Source organism: Hypanus sabinus, chromosome 1 (assembly GCF_030144855.1).
Source record: "Hypanus sabinus isolate sHypSab1 chromosome 1, sHypSab1.hap1, whole genome shotgun sequence".
Taxonomy (NCBI): domain Eukaryota; kingdom Metazoa; phylum Chordata; class Chondrichthyes; order Myliobatiformes; family Dasyatidae; genus Hypanus; species Hypanus sabinus.
Window position 1 is genome coordinate 97,200,301 of NC_082706.1, and position 21,448 is coordinate 97,221,748.

Here is a 21,448-nt window from a genome sequence, read left to right on the forward strand (position 1 = left end):
CTGGAAAACATTGACAATCCTGTTGCCTCCACAGATACTGTTTCATGCACTGAGTTCATCCAGAATGTTTAAAGTGACACAAAGATATAGCACTGGCACATTCAATGTAATTTCAATGGTATTCATGAATAACTTCACCATGCCTATTTGCAAAAAGTAATCAATTTTCTGTGTTTTGCCCCTTTATTTTGAACTATGATATCTGTCATTTAAACCTCTCCTGCCTTATACCCAATGACATTCCTTTTCCTTACTTTCTCACTAATTTTTTTTGTACTTGATTAATACATACACTCAGCAGCTACTTTATTAGAAGCACCTTTCTATTACTGGGTAGGATCCTCCTCCTCCTCCTCCTCCCTTTGCCTCCAAAACAGCCTGAATTGCTTTGAGATTCTGGTCCACGTTGACAAGATAGAATCACACAGCTGCTGCAGATTTACTGGCTCACATTCATTTTGCAAATCTCTCATGCCAACTCAACCCAAAGGTGCTCTATTGGATTTGGTGTGAAGGCCATTGAAGTAGAATGAACTCATTGTCACATTCATGGAACCAGCTAGAGATGCGCTTTGTGACATGATGTGGTATCCTGTTGGAGGACGTCATTAGAAGTGGGTAGACTGTTGCCATAAAGGGATGCACCTGGTCAGCAACAACACTCAGGTAAGCTGGGGCATTTAACTGATGCTCAATTGATATTAAAACACCTAATCTGAGGGTAGTGGGGTGGAGATGCATCTCTATCAAAGAAGGTGTAAGGCGCTGCTAGATTGCATGTCACCCTTGGACAAGGTGTAGCACCTGTTTAGCACCCTCCTCTTCCACCTATCGATCAGGGTCATGTGAAGTCATGGTCAGTTGTAAGAGCAGCTGGTGGATATCACAATCCCTGTTTATGCGACCACTGACATCAGGCAGACAATCTCTGAAGAGTATTGTTAATGGCTGGGGTCACCGTCCTGTAAGGACGCTGCCCAGAAGAAAGGAATTGCAAACCACTTCTGTAGAAAAATTTGCCAAGCAAAATCATGGTTGACAACCTTGATTGCCCAGTTTCTGAGGTACTCGAACAATCCTGGCTGGCACCACCAACAATCATTCAACAGTTAGTCACTTTGATCATATTTCTTCCCCACTCCGATGTTTGGTCATAACCATAAATAAACCTCTTGACTATGTCTGCATTCTTTTACACATTGAGTTACTGCCACATGATAGGATGATTAAATATTTACATCAACGAGCAGGTGTACAGCTTTGCCTAATGAAGTGGCCACTGAGTGTACTCCTCTAAGCTCGGCACTTGCAGACTTTTGAGCTCCTCCAGAATTTGGTGTGTGCTTATTGCTCAAAGATTTCTAACACCTGCAGAATCTCGTTTCTCTCACTTGGGCTGTAATGAAATATCTTGTTCACAGATATTACCTGATCAAAGTATTTCTTGCAATGACTTCTTAATGTCAAAAATTTCCTTCAATTGAACACTTGGGAAATAAAAACTACCAGCTTATGCCATCACCACAATCTCAATTCATTAGTATTGAATGCACTGCTCTATCTGACAGATGTATTAAATTGAATAGTTTCTGTAAGCTTGGTGTAATTTTCAGCACCAAGATGAGCAATCATCTAGTAAAGCAACATCAGTGAATTTCCAAGTCAGAATGCACTGCCAGCTTGGAAGGTCACTGGCAGCTTGTGACATTTCTATGCACCTTCTGTACATCCTTTTTAGTGGCACAGATAATGAATTTGGGAAATGATGTCAAGAGTTGTCTTACCAGGTTGGAAATCGGTACAGAGGAAGGGGAGAGCAAAGACACACACAGGTTTCAAAAAAAAAATGTTAAACTGCAAGTGAATGCTGAATAAAACTCAGGACAAACTTGAGAAATTTATGCAAACCAATCAAACAATTGCTAATGCCTCTTCAAGGGAATAACCCCACGAAAGCAGTTCAATATTGATTTGGTAAATCCTGGGACTTGAGGAGCATTTTGCATTGGTTTCTCCTCAATCCTGGAAAACAGTGACATAAGGAGATAAGCATGTTATAATAAGCCTTGCTTTGATTTTGCTGGGCCCATAAAGCTCCACTCTTCTGATGAGACTGCTCAATTACAGAAATATTTGAACAGTGTATTATATTTACAATGTATAAATCATTCTACATTTGATGCATCATAATTCTGATTATAAGAAAAGCACCAATATTCATCAATTTTTCACTTTACAGGGTTATTATATAGCTTTAAGTTGCCAGGAAAATTTCTAATTCTGCTTTCAGAATTAGTTTTGCTACATGCCTTCCTTTAAAATTACTACAAAGTCCTTGATTCATTTTCTAAATTCAAACTTTAGTATATGTAAAGAGATAAGATTCTCTGTAAACTGGTTGAGAACTAATGGAATGCCTATAAATTCATAACCATTTAATTGCTTGAAGTTCATAAACTCTTATGTATTTTATTTCAGAAGCAAAACCATAAACTTCAAGGAGTCTGTGTCACAAAGCATGAGTCACCAAATATGATACTCACCAGAAGCTACTACTGTGCTGGCCCAGAGTGTATTTTCTGCACCCAGACTTTCATGGATTGAAGGGTCACTATCTTCCTGCAAAGAAATAAATGTAAATATATTTTGCATTTGTGCAAAAAAAATCAGCTTAATACAAATTATTTCTTTGTCAACAATGTTTAAAGTTCATAAACAGATTAAAAAGAGCAGGGAACTTTCTGACATCATTAGATTACAACATGGGTGGATTTTTTTTTTAGTGTAAAGGGCTAGAGAATGCAGGAGGAATTCAATTACGCAGAACCAATGATGCTCTTTCTGCTGTCTCGCTAATTTTCTTCTTTTGGCCCATGCCCATATTTATATATACTTACTGTAATTGATAGTTTTTATTATTACATGTTGCAATGTATTGCTGCCACAAAACAACAAATTTCACAATATATGCCAGTGATATTAAACCCAATTCAGATTTTCACTCTTCATGGGACTATTTCTCAACAGTACTGATGTACTATTAGGCATCACTGTTGATCCTGATCTTATATTTAGCCAGTATCCAGGAATGCCAGCAGCAGAGTGATTAAATCATGTAGGGAGGTGGGAAACCAGGATCAATTTTCTTCTATCTAATCCAAGGCACAGAAACCACCAGCAATTCCTGCACTTCTGCCTCCAGCTAAGCCTAGCTATTCCATTCAGCCAAAAGACTGAATCAGGTTTATTATCACCGGCATCGTGAATTTTGTCAACTTAGCAGCAGCAGTTCAACGCAATACATGATAATATAGAAGGGGAATAAATAAATCACTGTAAATATATATATATATATATTTAATAGATTAAAAATAGTGCAAAAACAGAAATAATATATACTTTTTAAAAGTGAGGTAGTGTGCATTGGTTCAATGTCCATTGAGGAATTGTAGAGCAGAGGGGAAAGGAGCTGTTCCTGAACCACTGAGTGTGTGCCTTCAGACTTCTGTATCCCCTTCCTGATGGCATGCCCTGGGTGTTGGAGGTCTTTAATAATGGACATTGCCTTCCAAAGGCACCGCTCTTTGAAGAGGTCTTGGGTACCACTTTGGCTAATACCCAAGATGGTGCTAACTAATTTTACGAGTTTCTGTAGCTTCTTTCAGCCCCCCACCATACCAGACAATGATATACTGTCAGAATACTCTCTACAGTACACCTATAGAAGTTATCGAGTGTATTAGTTCATAGAGCAAATCTCTTCAAACTCCTAAAGAAATACAGCCACTGTGTTGCCTTCTTTATAGCTGTGTCGATATGTTGGGACAAAGTTAGATCCTCAGGGGTCTTGATGCAGGGACTTAAAATTGCTCACTCTCTGATCCCTCTGTGAGGATTGGTTCATGTTCCCTCGTTTTACCTTATCTGAAGCCCACAATCAGTTCTTTCATCTTACTGACATTGAGTACAAGGTTGTTGTTGGATCACCACTTGACCAGCTGGCATAAATTACCTCTCTATGTCCTCTTATCTCCATCTGAGATTCTACCAACAATGGTTGCATTATCAGCAAATTTATAGATGGCATTTGAGCTATGCCAGTCACACAGTCATGGGTATACAGCGATCCAAGCAGTGACTAAGCACACATCTCTGAGGTGCGCCAGTGTTTATCGTCAGCGAGGAAGAGATATTATCACCAATCCGCATACATGGTGGTTTTCCGGTTTGGAAATCAAGAATGCAATTGCAGAGCAAGGTACAGAGGCCCAGGTTCTGTATCTTACTGATCAGGATTGTGGGAATACTGGTGTTAAATGCTGAGCTATAGTCAAAGAACATCATCCTGAATAGGTGTTTGTATTGTCCAGGTGATCTAAGGCCGTGTAAAGACCCATTGAGATCACATCTGCCATTGACCTATTGTGATGATAGACAAATTGTAATGGGTCCAGAGACTTGCTGAGGCAGGAGTTCATTCTAGCCATGACCAACCTCTAAAGCACTTCATCACCGTAGATGTGAGTGCTACTGGGCAGTAGTCACACTCCTCTCAGACGCTGGTATAAATGTTGCTTTTTTGAGGCCCAGATACACATGGAATGAAACATTCAGGGAGACTTGATGTTATTTCATAGGAAGCTTTTATCATGTTTTCTTGCATTATCATTGTAATGTGGCAACATTAATATCACTGTGGAAATTTGTAATCATAGAATACTCCTATAGCAGGGGTGTCAAACTCATTTTAGGTCACGGGCCGGATTGGGCAAAATGCAGCTTCATACAGGCCGGATCAGTCGGGCGCGTGCGAATGCAGCTTTCATTGCCTCCATTTTCTCAGCCTGTTCTCAAGTGTCCCAGTCTCTGCTATAACTACAAAGTGTTTCACTTCACAAATTCCGTTTCTTATGAAGAAGACTGCTGAGCAAACATTATTTTTATGATTGGTATTAACTTACAATCATAGGCTTCATATCGCCAGGCCATTAATAATTCAAATAATAGATGCATCTAAAATGATCTCACGGGCTGGATATAATTGTACGCCAGGCCGGATATGGCCCGCAGGCCTTGAGTTTGACACCTATATCCTATAGCAAACAGTTGGCAAGGGATGCCACGAAGTGCCTGAATTAGATACATTGTTCATTACAAAACATGAATTATTACACATCAGTTGCTGGTAATGAAGAATAGGCTTGATGATAAAATGAGGAGCAGTACGAGACCTCAAAGAATTTCCACTTTGACCTCAATGGCAAAATTGTGGTCTTAATGCTATCTACAATACAGACATTGAAGTTCAGCTAATGACCATTTACTAGACTAGTACAATAAAAAAAATCGACAACTTCACCAGTGTTGCTCAATAAAAGGCCATAATTATCTGGACATCAAAATGAACACAATTGTGAACATCTGTCCAGCTATTCATATTTTATAAAAACAAGAGCACACTCTTGAACAGAAAATCAGAAATTATTTCCTTTGAAAACAAGTGACACTGAACAAAACTCATTGACACAAAACCCCTCTGCTGACTTTTAAAACTTCAACATCCCCCAGATTTCCCCGAATAGCATTTCTGTAGTTCACACCAGATATTACTCATTAACACCATTGAAGAAAATCATTTGATAGGACTAGAAATGGATTCTGAAAACTTATACGGATGTACCATGGAGAGCATTCTGACAGGCTGCATCAGCACCTAGTATGGGAGGGGGTTACTGCACAGGAATGAAAGAAGCTATAGAAAGTTGTAAAATGAGTCAGCTCCATCATGGGTACTAGCCTCCATAGTATCCAAGACATCTTCAAGGAGCGGTGCCTCAGAAAAGCGCGTCCATTATTAAGGTCCTCCATCACTCAGGACACGTCTTCTTCACACATTACCATCAGGAAAGAGATACATAAGTCTGAGGCCACACACTCAGCAATTCAGGAACAGTTTCTTCTCCTCTGCCATCCAATTTCTAAATGGACATTGAATCCATGAAAATTACCTCAATTTCTTTTCAATTATTTCTATTTTTACACTACTATTTTTAACTTAACTGTTTAGTATACATATAAACTTACTGTCATTATTTTTTCTCTATTTATCATGGATTGCATTGTACTGTTGCCACTAAGTTAACAACTTTCATGACATAAGCCTGTGATATTAAACCTGATTATGATTCTAATAATTTCATAATACATTTGCACCTGGATTCCACTTCCACACTCCATTAAAGGCAATATAACTGCAAAACATCCTATGCAATTTTCAACAAGGAAAGTAATTAAACGAAAAAACTCCTTGCCACTGTCCTCAAAAGGAAATTTTATCTTTAAAAAAAAGCTTACTTTTTCAATTTAAGAGAAATGCACGAGATGACACCATTTCATTTCTTTTTGATACTAATGGTCACTTCAGTGTAAACAAACAGCTCTTCTGCACAGAAGCTTCAGTAAGGTGCTCTCATTCAGAACAACTCTCAAATGAATATATATCTCAAGCACAACTTGCAATTTACTAATTTGTGATCAAATCTGAGAAACCGGCCACCCATCAGGGTTTTGCTTCATGTTTGGAATCAGAACATCTCTCAAGTATTGATGTTGCATTTATTTCTTCAGATTTAGGGTTATGCTGGTTCTGAGCTGAGCTGGTCTAGAATTGCCTGCTTATATATTGTAGGGTGTAAAAATGCTGGCAATGTCCATTTATCTGTGTGCTCAATTACTCTTAAGTTAGAGTGGAAAGTCTTCTTAAAATAATGAAGTCAGTTTCGAATAGGGAGCCCTATGATTTTGGCTACATAACAAGGAACAAGTTGGTATTGAAAAAGACTTGGGTGCAGTGTTCCCAAATCACCACATTGTCCTTACATGGCTAACAAAGAGAGAAAGCATGTGGATTACTTTATTCTAACTGGTATATTCGTTTTAAGTGATTTTGAAGTTCCAAGAGAAGTGTGAGGCATTATTTAGTGGGCAACCTTCAAAACTGCAGGTTCAAATTCCCCCTCATAGTCTACAAAAGTCTCAGGTCTCCCCACCTCTAATCCCATAGACCTTTAAACTCTTGTAATATGGTTCAATATTGTAATATGGTTCTTGTAATATGGTCCAACTCCTTTGACCACTATTAGCAGGTAACAGACCTTACAATAGGAAATTAACTTCACCTTCTCTACCATTAAAATAGATCTTACAACCTACCATTTTTTGAAAATGCCATTTCCTCTTCCACAAAGTTTTGACATTAGCATTTCAGTTGCTGCCAAAAATCTCCAAGAGTTCAGTTTTTCCTGTCTACAAACGTAACTTACAAAGGTGATGGGACTGACAGTCATTCTGAGATCCACACAGATCAAGACATAGAATCCAAAGCTTTAACAACTTGTGTTATTTGCATAATTGACCTTCCTGGAAGTCTGAACAAAGTTCACCAAGGTACATTACTCTGCATAATGGAGCAAACCATGTTATATAATTATAATATAACACTAATCCAAAATGAATGCCCATTTGAAACAGATACTTCAGATGCCTATCCATAAATTGTGGCTTCTTCCTATACAACTGCATCTGTTACAACACTATTTAAATTAAAACCATAACACAGATTTAAGAACAACCAGTAACCCTTACAATTATCACTGCAACCCATGAGCTCTTCCAGCATGTCATCCACTAGAAGCGCTGTCTAAATATTTAAGTTGGCTGACCTCACGTTAGAGCAACGTCAGCTTTTAGCAACAGAATATTTGCTACATCAAGATTAAACTAAGCACGTTCTACAGATTTATTGAAAGTACTTGAGATTAAGCTGTTCTAAAATTTAGATCAGTTAACTTATAAAGTGTGGTGACTTGCCAAATGCATCTTGTCGTTTGATCAAAGCTAGATAAAAGCACATGTAGCAGTTAGAATACCAATATTCTCCGAAAAACTTCACTATTATTGCTATAAATTTTCACTCTGAACAGGTTTGCTTTACTGTTAAAATTACTCACATTTTCAACAACTAGGACCTGACTAATAATTATGTAAAAAAACTTCCCGTCTTTGTGATGACCTAAAATTTCTAGAAAATGTTATAAAAATTAAAACTGCAGCAGTAATAAAATGAATATATATTTAAATTAAGATTCACATGCTCTTCTACATGGGAAAGTTTTGCAGGCTTTTAAGCAAACTGCCGGCTTAACTGTCACAAGGCATTGCATGGCAAGCAGCATTCTGTGTATAAATTTCAATGCACTTCCAAAATTGTTTCAATAGTTCTTGGGTGCTAATTGCATTTCAATTTTAATAGTCATTTATCAAAAAGGTATCCTTGTTTGCTGACTGTGCAGGCCCATTTGTCTTACTTTATACCCACATAAAATACTATAAGTAATGGGTGATGATACAGAAAAAGTTTAAAGAATACTCTCGAACACAGTAAAAATCAAGAAAGTGTGTGTATTGATACAAACTGCCTGAAGATAATAGGGAAAAAAGCACACGATAAAGGAAGAACGACACTGTTTGAGGTCCTCCAAAAGTTAGTGGAGATGTAAGACCACTTCGAAACTCAGATGGAATAAGACTGTATCAATAAGACACTTCACGTGGAGACGTGAAACAAGAGAATAAAATTTCAATGACTATAAGCTAGGGAAATCTCATTAACTATTTAAAAAATGAAACCATGTTCTGATTTGCTTTGCCAGGACCCTACATTGATAAATTGCTTCCTAAAAACTGCACTAAGCTGGCACCCTTCCACACAAAAGCCCGAGAACCAACAGACCTACATCTTACCAGAATCTATAAACCAATAAAGAGTCAAGAATCAAGATTGGCATGAAGGATGCCATAGCTTATCACAAACAAAAATGAAAGAATGCATCATCAAGGTTGGTTTCATGCAACAATGCATTGACATCTGAATTTCTTCTGAAGGTGCTCGACAAAGCAGATCAAAATACATTAACACCTATTCTGATGAAGGGTCTTTGCCTTGATATACAAATCAAATCTCCTCCTATCGATGCAACCTGGCCTGTTGAGTATGTCCAACAGTTTCTGTTTTTATTTGACAGCTGGAAGCACCATCTAAATTTCATCTGACTACAAATCTATCAATACTCAAAACCAACAAACCTTGGATGGCAGACTCATGTTGCAAGTGCAGTTCCCCTTTAAGAAAACAGAAGCGGGGACAGCATGTCAGTCTGCAAGTACGCTTGAAACGCAGAGGCTTTACACCCCCACTCCCGACTATCCTGATGGTGAATGAAGTCTCTGAAAAATAAAATTGAAGACCTCAGAACAAGATTGCTGTACCAGAGGGACATATGTGTTCCACTTCATGGAAACATGGCATTCCCCGCCATTTCTAATGCAGTTCTGCAGCTCAATGGCTTCAAGATTCTCCACAACGACAAGACAACTGACTTTTAAAGGCAGAGGAGGTGGAGTATACTTTATGATTAACTCACAAACATGGCAGTTTTCTCTCAGTCCTGCTCACCTGACCTGGAACAACTAATGGTCAAATGTCGTCCATTTTATCTCTTGAGGGAGTTTTCCACCATCATGCTGGTAGTGAAACATTCCACCTCAGGCAGACACTGGAAGAGCTGAGTAACAGACAGTAGAAAGTAGGTGCAGGAGTAGGCCATTTGGTCCTTCTAGCCAGGCGCATGAAGTAATGTAATCAACAGGCGCAAAATTGTGCAACCTGATGCCTTCCCTGCCATTTTGGGACAGTTCAACCAGGCCAGCTTGGAAAAGTCTCTGAACAACTACCACCAATACCTTTGGAACCAGAGGTGCTAACACACTTGACCACTGCTATACTGCCATCAGGAACCATCCCACACCCTCTTCAGAAAATCTGATCATTTGCTTGTAATTCTACTCCCAGTCTAAAAGCAGCGACTAAAGACTGCAGCATCAATGGTGAGGACCAAGAAGGTATGGTGAAGGGAAGTGGAGGAGCACTTATAAGACTGTTTTAAGTCAACAGACAGGACAATATTTAGGGATTCGTCTTCATGCCTCAACGAATACACAATTGTCCTTGACCTCTCTGGATGAGTGGCTACCTTCGAGAACATGCTGCACGTACAAAAAGCCATGATGAACAAGGAGAATTGTAGTCTTCTGCGGGCTATATCTGTGGCACTTAAGACCGGTGATCCAGAACTATACGAGAAGTCCAGGTATAATGTATGGAAGGCTATTTTAAAGGTGATAAAACAATTCTAATTGAGATTAGACGCAGAATCAGATGCAAATCAGCTCTGATAGGGTTTGCAGGCCACTAGTTACTTCCTACAAAGTGAAAACTAACACCATGAATGGCTGTGATGTTTCACAGCTCAACACTCTTTATGCATGCTTTGAAAAGGAGAAAAAAACATTTGTGCAAATCCCCGCAACATGTGATGACCTTGCGATCTCTGTCAAAGTACGTATGTAGAATACAACCCTGAGATTCAACTTCACACAGACAGCCACAAAGCAAAGAAAGAAAATCATGAAACCCATTCAAAAAAGATCAGGCTCTCAACGTGGAAAAAACAAATCACGCAAGCAGCAAAAATGAAGGAAAAATGCAGAGTACAGGCGTCCCCCGCTTTATGCCAGTTTGCTTTTACAAAAGACCTACATTAGTAACTTGTTTTCACATTACAAAGAGGATTTTCACTTTTACGAAAATTTTTCCATATATAAATTAACGGTTCTTCACTTTACACCACTTCCATTTGTATGTCCTGCTTCTTTCATTATCAGAAGCCCAGAAGACCAGAAGGAGGCGGTAGGGGAGCGACTTGCGGAAGTAGAGAGAGAACCAGATACGTTACTAAGAGGGGGTTGCCAGAAGAGATGCGAAAAATACTCCAGGGGCCAACCAAATATTGAATTAAGACAGAAAGGAAGGACTCCACAGGGAGACCGAGGGAAGAAGAGAACCCCGGAGACATTTGTGTGGGAGGCAGTAAAGACATACCCTGAGACAGATGGGGAGTCAGGCGAGGAGAGCCAGGGCAGTTGGGAAGAAGGAGGAAGAATGATGCCATTGTTAGTAAAAGGATCAGGACAAGTGCAGTATATTCCTTGGGGATCCCAGGACCTGGAAGGGCTGAAAAACACTCTGCCCAATCTACATGAAGGGGCAGGGAAATGGATTAGAGCCTTTGAAGGAGAAACGGCGGGACGATTGGCTATGGGAGATTTGAAGGCACTATTGATAAGGTTGATGGGAACCTCCAAATTTAATGAACTAATGGAAATGGCTGGCATAGTAAACTCGAACGACCCGAGAACTGATGGAGACGGGTTTGACAGAGTGAGGCAGAGGGTATGGCACGCCCTCAGAAAGCTTTATCCACCCAAAGTGGACCCAAAAGCCTTAAAAGGGGATCCACTGGGAGACACTGAAAACCCTGCAGCCTACGTAGAAAACCAGTTGAAAAGGTGGAGACTGGAGACTGAGCAAGAGGTGGAGAATAGCTTATTTATCACCACACTGTTCCGACATAGCATTTTGGATGCAATGCCTCCACAAGTAAAATCCAAACTAGAGGAAGTGGTTGGGCTATCGTCAAAGACCCCACAAGAATTTAGAGACCACGTAGTCCATGCGGTTGAGAAATACCGAAAAGACAAACGAAGGTTAGCTGAGCAGCAGGAAGAGGTGCAAAGAAAGTTAATACAAATGCAGCTTGAAGAACTCAAAAAAGGAAAAAGAGAAAAGCAAAAAAATGCTGCCAGCAACCCATCGGTCTGAGTACAGCCATTGAACTGGACAAAGCACTGCTATATGGGGGAACCGATCATACTGTAAGACAAGGGCTGGAAAACCCCATGCCAATAAACGTCTTTGGGGGAGCATTCCCACAAATGCCCTATCAGGAACAGACTAAATTCAAACAGCCCAGACAGGACTGGAAGTTCCAAGGAGGGGGACAGAGAAGCTATGGGCAAAGGGGACCAGTGAGGAAACAGGGGGAAAGAGAAGTAGAGAGATTGTGCTGGGAATGTAATCAGCCAGGTCACATGAAAAGAGATTGTCCGTTTACACTATGGCCTGACACACACCAGCAGGAACCGATAAGAAGGGAACTAAAGTTTAACCAAGGACCAGCCCCCACAGGCCCAAGCGGACCTGTGAACCCCTATGCGAGGTATTAGGGGTGCCCCGAGAACTTGAGTGGGAAGGGACATTACCCAATGATAACAAGGGAGGCAGACGAGGAACCCATTGTTCAGGTTATGTTAGAAGGACAGCTGACACCAATGATGATAGATACTGGAGCCACGGACACTTCTGTACAGCCACAGTATGCCCTTCACCTTCCCATGTCAGGAAAGTTTGTTAAGACAGAAGGGTTCTCGGGGAAAACACAGTTGACACAGTGCACGGCCCCAGTGCGGTTGAGAATGGGAAATAAAGAAGTTGTTTTGCCGGTGCTAGTATTTAAAGGAACTCCAATTAATTTGTTAGGCAGAGAAGCCTTATTGAAATTGGAATTAAAATTAGAATGCACCAGAAATGGGCTGAGTGTGGGAAGAGCAGGGGCTCAATTAATTGTGCGAGAAGACAAGAAGGCTAATGTCTTTTGGATAGGAGACATCGCAGATCAGATTCAGGAAACCTGGGAGAAATGGAAAAAGGGCGTGCAGGCTATATTACCCAGGGCTGTAATGCCCAAATCTGAGCTACATTGTACAGTAATTTTTGACGAGGCTCAGAGCAGGGAGTTAGAGGAGAAATGGCACCTAGAGGCGTGTACCCAGCAGCGCCTGGAAGGGGAGGCTGTGATAATTGGAAAGCAAGGGGCAGCTTTACAAGTTAAATGGAACACGTTTTTAGAAAAATGGTACAGGATACCGGAGGCTGCGCCCCACGTAACGTTATTGGTAAACATGGGATATCAGTCTAAAGACTTAGGACCCTTAGTTAAGAGTGCTGAAACCGTAACAGTGTGGAGGAAAATCACGCCAGAGGTGTGGATATCAGAAGACAACAACTGCATTAAAATAATGGTAAGTGTAGATATGGTAGGGACAGTGAGAGAGGTCGAAATAACTCCCCAACCACACCTGCCCTTGCTGGGAAAGGAAAGTGGCCAGCAGAAAGATAAAAGGTTAGATGAGTTGCCGTCTATTCTGTGGTCACAGCATGACACAGATGTAGAGAAAATAAAAACAGCAAGTCCGGTGGAAATAAGGCTGAAAAGGGGAGCAATTCCACCCCGGAGACCACAATACCCTCTAAGACCAGAAGCGGAAGAGGGAATAGCATCGACAGTGCAGGGGTTGCTTGAAATAGGAGTGCTTAAAAGAACAAACAGTCCATGCAATACCCCGTTGCTGCCGGTTTTAAAAGCAGATAAATCTAAGTGGAGATTGGTGCACGATTTGCGAGCGGTAAATGATGTGGTGGAGGACTGGCCAGCGGTAGTCCCCAACCCACACACGCTTTTGACTAATGTTCCACCAGAAGCAAGTTACTTTTCAGTGATTGATTTGTGTTCGGCTTTCTTCAGCATTCCTCTAGCCGACCAGTGTCAGTATCTGTTTGCATTTACTTACAGAGGTGCCCAGTATACCTATACCAGAATGCCGCAAGGATTTAAACATTCACCACACGTTTTTAATCAGGTATTGAAGGCAGACCTAGAGGGTATGCCATTGGAAAGTACATTGTTACAGTATGTGGATGACCTGTTGATTTGCTCCCACAGCAAGGAACAGTGTGAGCAGGACACTATAACTCTGTTAGAGAAGCTAGCGCACGGAGGACATAAAGTATCCAGAAAGAAACTGCAATTTTGCACACAAGTGGAATACTTAGGCAGGGTAATATCCAAGGGAGTGAAGGCGATAGCACCAGATCAGATTTAGGCAATGACTAAGGCCCCCAAACCCCAGACTGTAGGGCAGATGATGACGTTTTTGGGAATGGCAGGGTACAGCTCAGATTGGATAGGAGAATATGCTGAGATTGTGGAACCTTTAAGAAAGATAATGAAAGAAGCAGGACATACAAATTTGAGAAACGGCTTACAGTGGAATGGAGAGGCAGAGACAGCTTTCAATACTATTAAGCGGGAATTGCAGTCAGCACCAGCATTAGCTTTGCCTGACTACGAGAAGGTTTTTCATTTGTATGTATCCAACCGACAGGAGGGTTATGTCACAGCGGTTCTAACACAAGAGACAGGCACAGGAAAAGCAAAGCAGCCAATAGCATACTACAGTACGAGTCTAGATGAGGTGGCTCAGGGGTAACCACCCTGTTATCAGGGACTGGCGGCGCTGTACTATGCATATGAAAAGGCATCATCTGTAACCCTGGGCTATCCTGTGACTCTGTACACACACCACAAAGTAGCAGAGTTGCTGGAAAGAGGGAAATTTGTATTGACGCCAGCTAGGATAGCAGCGTATCAGATGCTATTGACATTTCCAGATATAACTATACAGAGATGCACTACCAGTAATATAGCCGATTGTGTCCCTTTAGACTATGAAGGAGAACCCCATGATTGTGTAGGGAAGACGATGGCATTTGCCAAATTAAGAGCAGATTTACGGTCAGAACCACTGGAGGATGCAGATAAAAAGGTTCTGTTCGTAGATGGCTCTTGTTATAGGGACTATGATGGAAATCATACAGGGTTCTCAGTCGTGCAGCAGGATCAGTCGAGCTATAAGATTATTAGGATGGAATCATGTCCCCAACCGTGTTCCGCCCTACTAGCGGAAATCAAAGCCCTGACAGCTGCGTGTGAAATGATGGAAGGTGAGAAAGTAGACATCTATACTGATTCGGCATATGCACATGGAGTGTGCCATTTGTTCGGGGCAGTGTGGAAGCACAGAGGTTTTAAAAAAAGTAGCGGAGATCCCATACAACATTGCCAACAAATTCTAGACTTAATAAAAGCCATAATGAAACCTAAAGCATTGGCTATAGTAAAATGCCAGGCACATAAAAAAGGAAACGATGTAATAACAAAGGGAAATCAAGCTGCGGATGAGGCAGCCAGAAAAGTGTCTGGGTGTACGTCAGCTGTCATTGCCCCCCAGGTAAGCCTAACTCCAGAACCTGACGTAAAGGACCTAATTGAAATATAAGGTAAGGCAACTTTGGCAGAACAGACAATGTGGAGACAAAGTGGGGCCAAGCAGAACTCGGGAGGTTTGTGGAGCACGGAAGACGGTTTGTTGGTAGCGCCCACCCCTCTCCTGACGATTCTGATTTCAGAAGCGCATGGGATGGACCATTGTGCAAGGGGAGAAGTGATAAAGAAAATAAAGAAGGATGGTTTTTGGTCACCTTATTTGCAGGCTTCAGCGGACTTTTTCTTGTCACAGTGCGAGGTATGCGCACAGAATAATGTTCGAAAGGGAATTACAACCCCAATAGGCCACGTTCCTGTACCTGAAGAACCATTTAAACATCTATTGATCGATTACGTAGACATGATTAAGACAGCGAGAGGGAAAAGATACATGCTGGTAGTAATTGATCGATTTAGCAGATGGGTGGAGGCGGTACCTTCAAAAGATCAAGGGGCAAAGACAGTGGTAAAATTTCTGACAAATGAAGTGATCCCAAGGTTTGGAATACCTACAGAAGTTAGCTCAGACAACGGTTCAGCTTTTATCCAGAAAGTGGTCAAACTGGTACTACAGGCGCTGAGGATAAAGCAAAGATTTGGATGTGTATACCACCCTCAGTCGCAGGGCATGGTAGAAAGAATTAATGGAACCCTAAAAGCCAAACTAAACAAAATTTGTGCAGACACTAAACTTAATTGGGTCGATGCTTTACCGTTAGCATTGATGAGTTACCGCACGCAAACTAATCGAATCACATGCCTGACACCGCATGAGATGCTCACTGGGAGGCCCATGCCAGTGCCCCAGTGAAGAGGGCCGTATAAGGGACCTAGTTTGGAACAATTGGAAATAGAATTGAAACAATACATGCAGCAGCTAACTATGATACATAGGTCTATTTATGCCCAGGAAAAACAGGAAGAGCCGGAGACCATACAAGGGGAAGGACCGATTAAAACAGGAGACCAGGTTTACGTGCGAGTTTTTCGGAGAAAGTGGAACGAGCCAAGAAGGGAAGGACCCTTTACGGTAACCAAGGCATCACCCATCGCAGTTCAGGTAGAAGGCCGCTCCACCTGGTACCATCTGAACCATTGCACGAGGGCAGTCCCGCAAGGGCAATCAGGTGAAGTGTCCGAGGTAAGTGATGCGGAAGAGCAGTTAGCGGGAGACAGACAGGAGGAACAAGAAGCTGACACTGCACCTCAGGAGTTTGATCGATTAGTAAGGGAGATTTTTGATTCTGCGGATGGGCCGCAAGACCCCCAGGATGTGGTGGTGGATAATAGGGCTTCTTCAGATAATGGGAATGAGCTGGGAACGACCAGTTGTGTCCCTGGGGACAAAGCACCCACATACTCCAGTGCAGACTTGGGAACTATTAGTGTGGCAGATATGGAATGGGACTAATAACCTGCAGAAAAGAAGTAAAAGGAGCACGACACTTACCTCCTCACCATGGTTAAAGACACGTACTAATCAGTGGTATCAATGGGCAACATACACGGCAGGAATGATGAAGAGACAAAATTGTTATCTTGCTCAAGGGAAAGCCCCACTCAGCATGTAGTTCCCATGCCTTATAACTCCTCCACTTGCACGCAGTGGCGAAGAGAGCACAGGGAACAATGCGAACGACAGTGTCCAGGTCCGGTTAGGGCTTGTTTCATGAGGATTTGCGTTAAAGCAGATCCCTGCTATCAAAACTGTCTGAACAATGCACCAATGTGCCCCTATTGGTGTATGCTATATCAGGCTTCCTCACAGTTTGATCAAAGCAAGCTCGCCTCTGAATGCAATTACAGCAGACCATGGGCTATAAATAAAAGAAGCCAGACACCTACACTGCAACAGCTTATAATGTAGGACCATCTGAGTTATGAATGTTTCATGCGGGTGGGCACTCATCCGGTTGGCCACTTCCGAGGCAACTGCACTCAAACGTGGGATGTAACCCCAGGTAAAAGACACTTGATGGGTTCCCCTCCTCCTGAGGGTGCAATGGACTCTCAGACTATCCCATTAGCAGACACTTGGTGGCTGTGTGGACAGGAAGGTGGTCTGAGATCTACGCTCCCTCTCAGGTGGGAAGGAACATGTACGCGTGTCATGCTACTTCAGGAAGTTATCGTGTCCACTGAAGTACAGTCCAATGCTAACTTCCCTGAGCAGCGGACTCTGCTACGGCAGAAGAGAAAATATGACCCGGACCTGACAATCCGGATTGACAGTATAGGGCAGCCGAGACGTATACCTAACGAATTCAAGGCACGATATGAGATTGCTGCAGGCTGGGAAGCTATCATACCTGTGATAGGGGTAAGCAAAAATGTTGAATGGATAAACTATATATACTATAATCAGCAGAGATTCATCAACTATACCTATGATGCACTGGAGGCCTTAGGGCAACAGCTAGATGCAACTAGCAGGATGGCGTGGCAAAACAGACAGGTACTGGATTGGCTTTTGGCAGAAAAAAGGGGGGTGTGTGTAATGTTTGGAGAACAATGCTGCACTTTCATACCGAATAATACTAGCCCAGAAGGATCATTTACTAAAGCAATGAATAAATTAAAGAATCTGCGGACAGAGGTCAAACAGAATGCAGGATTTGAACATCAGTTTTTTGATTGGTTAGAAAGTAGACTCGGAGGATGGGGAGCAAGGCTGACTAAAATAGCAATAACTGTCGGTATTGCATTGTTGAGCTATGCATTTGTGCTGTGCTGTTTTCTTTAGTGTGTGCTGCAACCAAACGATTTCCGATGCTCGTGGCAACTACTGAAGCAAGCTTAGTGGAGAAAGAAACACCGAAAATGTATCGTTACAGCCTACAACACCTGCAGGATGAACAAGAGCAAAACGACAGTGTGGGAGTAGATTGTAAGGGCTTATGAGTCTTTTTTCCTGTCTCAGGTACAAAGGGACAGGTTTTTGGCTCAGCGGCCCAGGGTAGCAGGGAGAGAATACTTTGAGGTCTTGGCGCAGAAAATTATAGTTTAACCCGAGATTTGGGAATAAATGCTTGAGTTTATTGAGGCTTTTGTGGGCGGACTCTTAGTCTTCTTTCTCTGTGTGAGCCCCTCTGGGTCTCAAAGGGGGGGATATATTGGAGTATAAACCTTGTATCATTTACTGTGTAACTAAAACTATGTAGTCAGCTTGCTATGCATGTACCCAAGATGAAATCCTAGGAATGTAGAAGACAATGGTATGTTAATGAGAGGTAGGTAAAGAGCTAAAGAAATGTAGATCAAGAACATTGCTCAGTTCTGGTGAGTTTATTATTTGCTATACAGGTACCCAATTTGGTAGGAGACTGAAGTCTTAAAAATGTAGAAGACAATGGTATGTTAATCAGAGGTAGCTAAAGAGCTAAAGAAATGTAGATTAAGAACGTTGCTCAGTTCTGGTGAGTTTATTATTTGCTATACAGGTACCCCCCAATTTGGTAGGAGACTGAAGTCTTAAAAATGTAGAAGACAATGGTATGTTAATGAGAGGTAGCTAAAGGGATGTAGATTAGAACATGATTAAGCCAATTGATAGGTACAATAGGGACGTGTAGTACGTGTAGCAACTATAGATCGATTACATATGCTAATACAACTGGACAAATACTATAAAAAATGCTGTGTCCAGAGATCGGTGGGCAATCAGCGACTAGCTCAATGACTGTCTCAGCTTTGATTTGCAAATTAAAGTTTAACCCTTCTTGAAGAATCTTCTGCGTCTCTTGGTCATTTGCGAGGCACAAAAACCACAACATCCTTCGCCTTATTTTGGCTCTTCCCTCTTCCTTTCCAGTTCTGATGAAGGGTCTTGGCCCAAAACGTCAACTGTTTATTCATTTCGTAGATGCTGACCTGCTGAGTTCCTCCAACACTCTGTGTGTGTGTTACTCTGGATTTACAGCATCTACATAATCTCATGTTCAGATTCATTTATTTATCCTGTGTACATCGAAACACAGTGAAATGTGTCAATTGCATTAACAACCAACACAACCTAAAAAAAAAGTGGTGACAGCAGCTTACAACCATCACAACATTTTGATACCAACACAGCATGCCTACAATGTTCAGGAGAAAAACACAAACAACAATAGCAACATAGCAAACCCTTTCCTCTCTCCCCTCCCCCTACCCCTACCACCATTCACAAATACAGACCAACCTCCAGCCCTAGGACAGGCCACCTCCAGAGTCCTTAGCCCCGGACTCTCAGATCCACAGACATCGGGCCTCTGACTTCAAGGACATGCCAGCTTTAGTCTACAACCTTTAGACTTTGGGCTTCAGTATCCACTCCAGGAAACTGAAACTCGTGGGAAACGGGAAACTGAAAAATTCTATTAGAACTGGACAAAATACCTGCAGGAATAAAGAGGAATCCAGAACTAGGATAATGATACTGATGTTGGTAACATATTGATGCAGCTATAAAGAAGGCAAGACAGTGGCTATATTTCATTGGAAGTTTGAGGAGATTTGGTTTGTCAACTAAAACTTCCATAAATGTAGCAGGGAGAACATTCTGACTGACTACATCATTGTCTGGTATGGGGGAGGGGAGGGGCTACTGCACAAGATCGAAGTAAGTTACAGAATCTTGTAAAATTAGTCAGTTCCATCATGGGTACTAGTCTCCTTAGTATCTAAGGCATCTTCAAGGAGTGGTGCCTTAGGAAGGCAGCATCCATCATTAAGGATCCTCACCATCCAGGACATGCCCTCTTCTCATAGTTACCATTGGGAAAGGGGTACAGAAACCTGTGATTCAGGACAGCTTCTTCTCCTCTGCCAATATCTAAATGTACATTAAACCCATGGACACTACCTACTTTTTTCTGGATTTTTTGCACTATTTATTTTAACTTAACTATTTAATAGACATACAAATATAGTTAATGCAATTCAGATTTTTCCCCTATATCTATTTATCATGTATTTCTTTGTACTGCTGTGGCTAAGTTAAGTTTACAAATTTCATGACATATGTCGATGATATTGAAGGAAACCATGAAAGACCTGAACAGAAAAATTCCTTCACACAAAGAACAACAAATCTGTAAAAAAAAAACTCCGCTACAAGGAACCAAATCATTAAATATATTCAAAAAGCAGTAAAATCTAAAGCTTTAAGGCATCCAAAGATACAGGAAGAAAGCATTATTGTTAATCACAACACTACACACTTGAAGGAAAGATTTGCTCCAGCCAACTTCTCCACTTCTTTAAAAAAAAGCTGCAATTTGTCCAAAATTGAAACAATGACCCTAGAACTGGAACCCTTTTTAAATTATTGAAACACTGCTAGAAATGTAGTGTTTACAATTAAAGAAGGACTAACATTATAAAATCTTACTAAAAATTTGTAATGATGCAGCTCACCAGCACAGTAATTCATTAAAGGACCACTAAGGATCACTTATTTTCCATCGCAGAATATAGATTATAAATTCTAAATAGTGTCTAATAGTCAGGTAATTATAAGGGTCACACTGATAAAGATTACTGATGTAACTATTAATTAATGTAGCATCCTTTTCACCAATATCATAGTTTATGCTGCTAAAGTCTAACTCGCCTCTAAACTAAACAATTTACATACGACTTAAGCTATTTCATAAAAGTCTAGTTGCTTGTTACAAGATCTTTCTGGCAACATCATTACCCCAGAGTCAGAAAATGCATTTCAAGCCCTGAAACGCTTCCCTAATCTGTACTGACAATACAGTACTGAGAGTGCTACACTGCTAGAGGGGCTATGTTTTGCAATGAATTTGAACCAATATCCCATCTACTCTTTGAAGTAGATGCAACAATATTACTTGAAGAGCAACATCCTGGCCAATATTCATCTTGAGTAATATCATTGAATTCAGATAATTTAGTTACTTGCACTATAAGAACTTTCAGGAGCATGCTGTGTCCAAATAGACTTCTATCATTCCCTTCACTGAAACAAAAGTTGCATTTCATAACTATGTAATTTGTCAGCATATTTACCTGGAGACAAACAATGTTCGTTGGCTCCAGGAACAAAATTACGATGAAAAAAAAATCACATACAATTTGATATGGAATAAAGTATTTAAGTTATCTTGTATAAAGGTTGGCTTTAGAATATTACATTTTGATAGTGGTAGTACACAAATCACAAGACTGAAGCCAATGAATTTAGGCTGAACTCATAGCTTTCTACACTGAAAACACAATTATAATTGAAGGTAATTATGAATTAAAGAAAATTTACAAATATATTTCTCAGAAGCAACTGAATTTATTCAGCATTTCAGTCATTAATGCCACCTAAACTT

The 21,448-nt window shown here is 41.1% G+C and overlaps 1 protein-coding gene across 3 annotated transcripts in view; it reads right to left on the reverse strand.

The window, feature by feature from the left end:
• Nucleotides 1–21,448, reverse strand: part of atp9b (ATPase phospholipid transporting 9B) — a 321,211-nt gene that overhangs the window by 125,452 nt on the left and 174,311 nt on the right. For 2 of the 3 annotated variants that reach the window (XM_059972582.1, XM_059972567.1), the window contains exons 10-11: nucleotides 9,145–9,180; nucleotides 2,544–2,619 (exon numbers count right to left, since the gene is read on the reverse strand). In XM_059972582.1, coding sequence (XP_059828565.1) covers nucleotides 2,544–2,619; nucleotides 9,145–9,180 — 112 coding nt within the window. The remainder of the gene's footprint in view (nucleotides 1–2,543; nucleotides 2,620–9,144; nucleotides 9,181–21,448) is intronic. The other variant, XM_059972575.1, reaches the window with a different exon arrangement.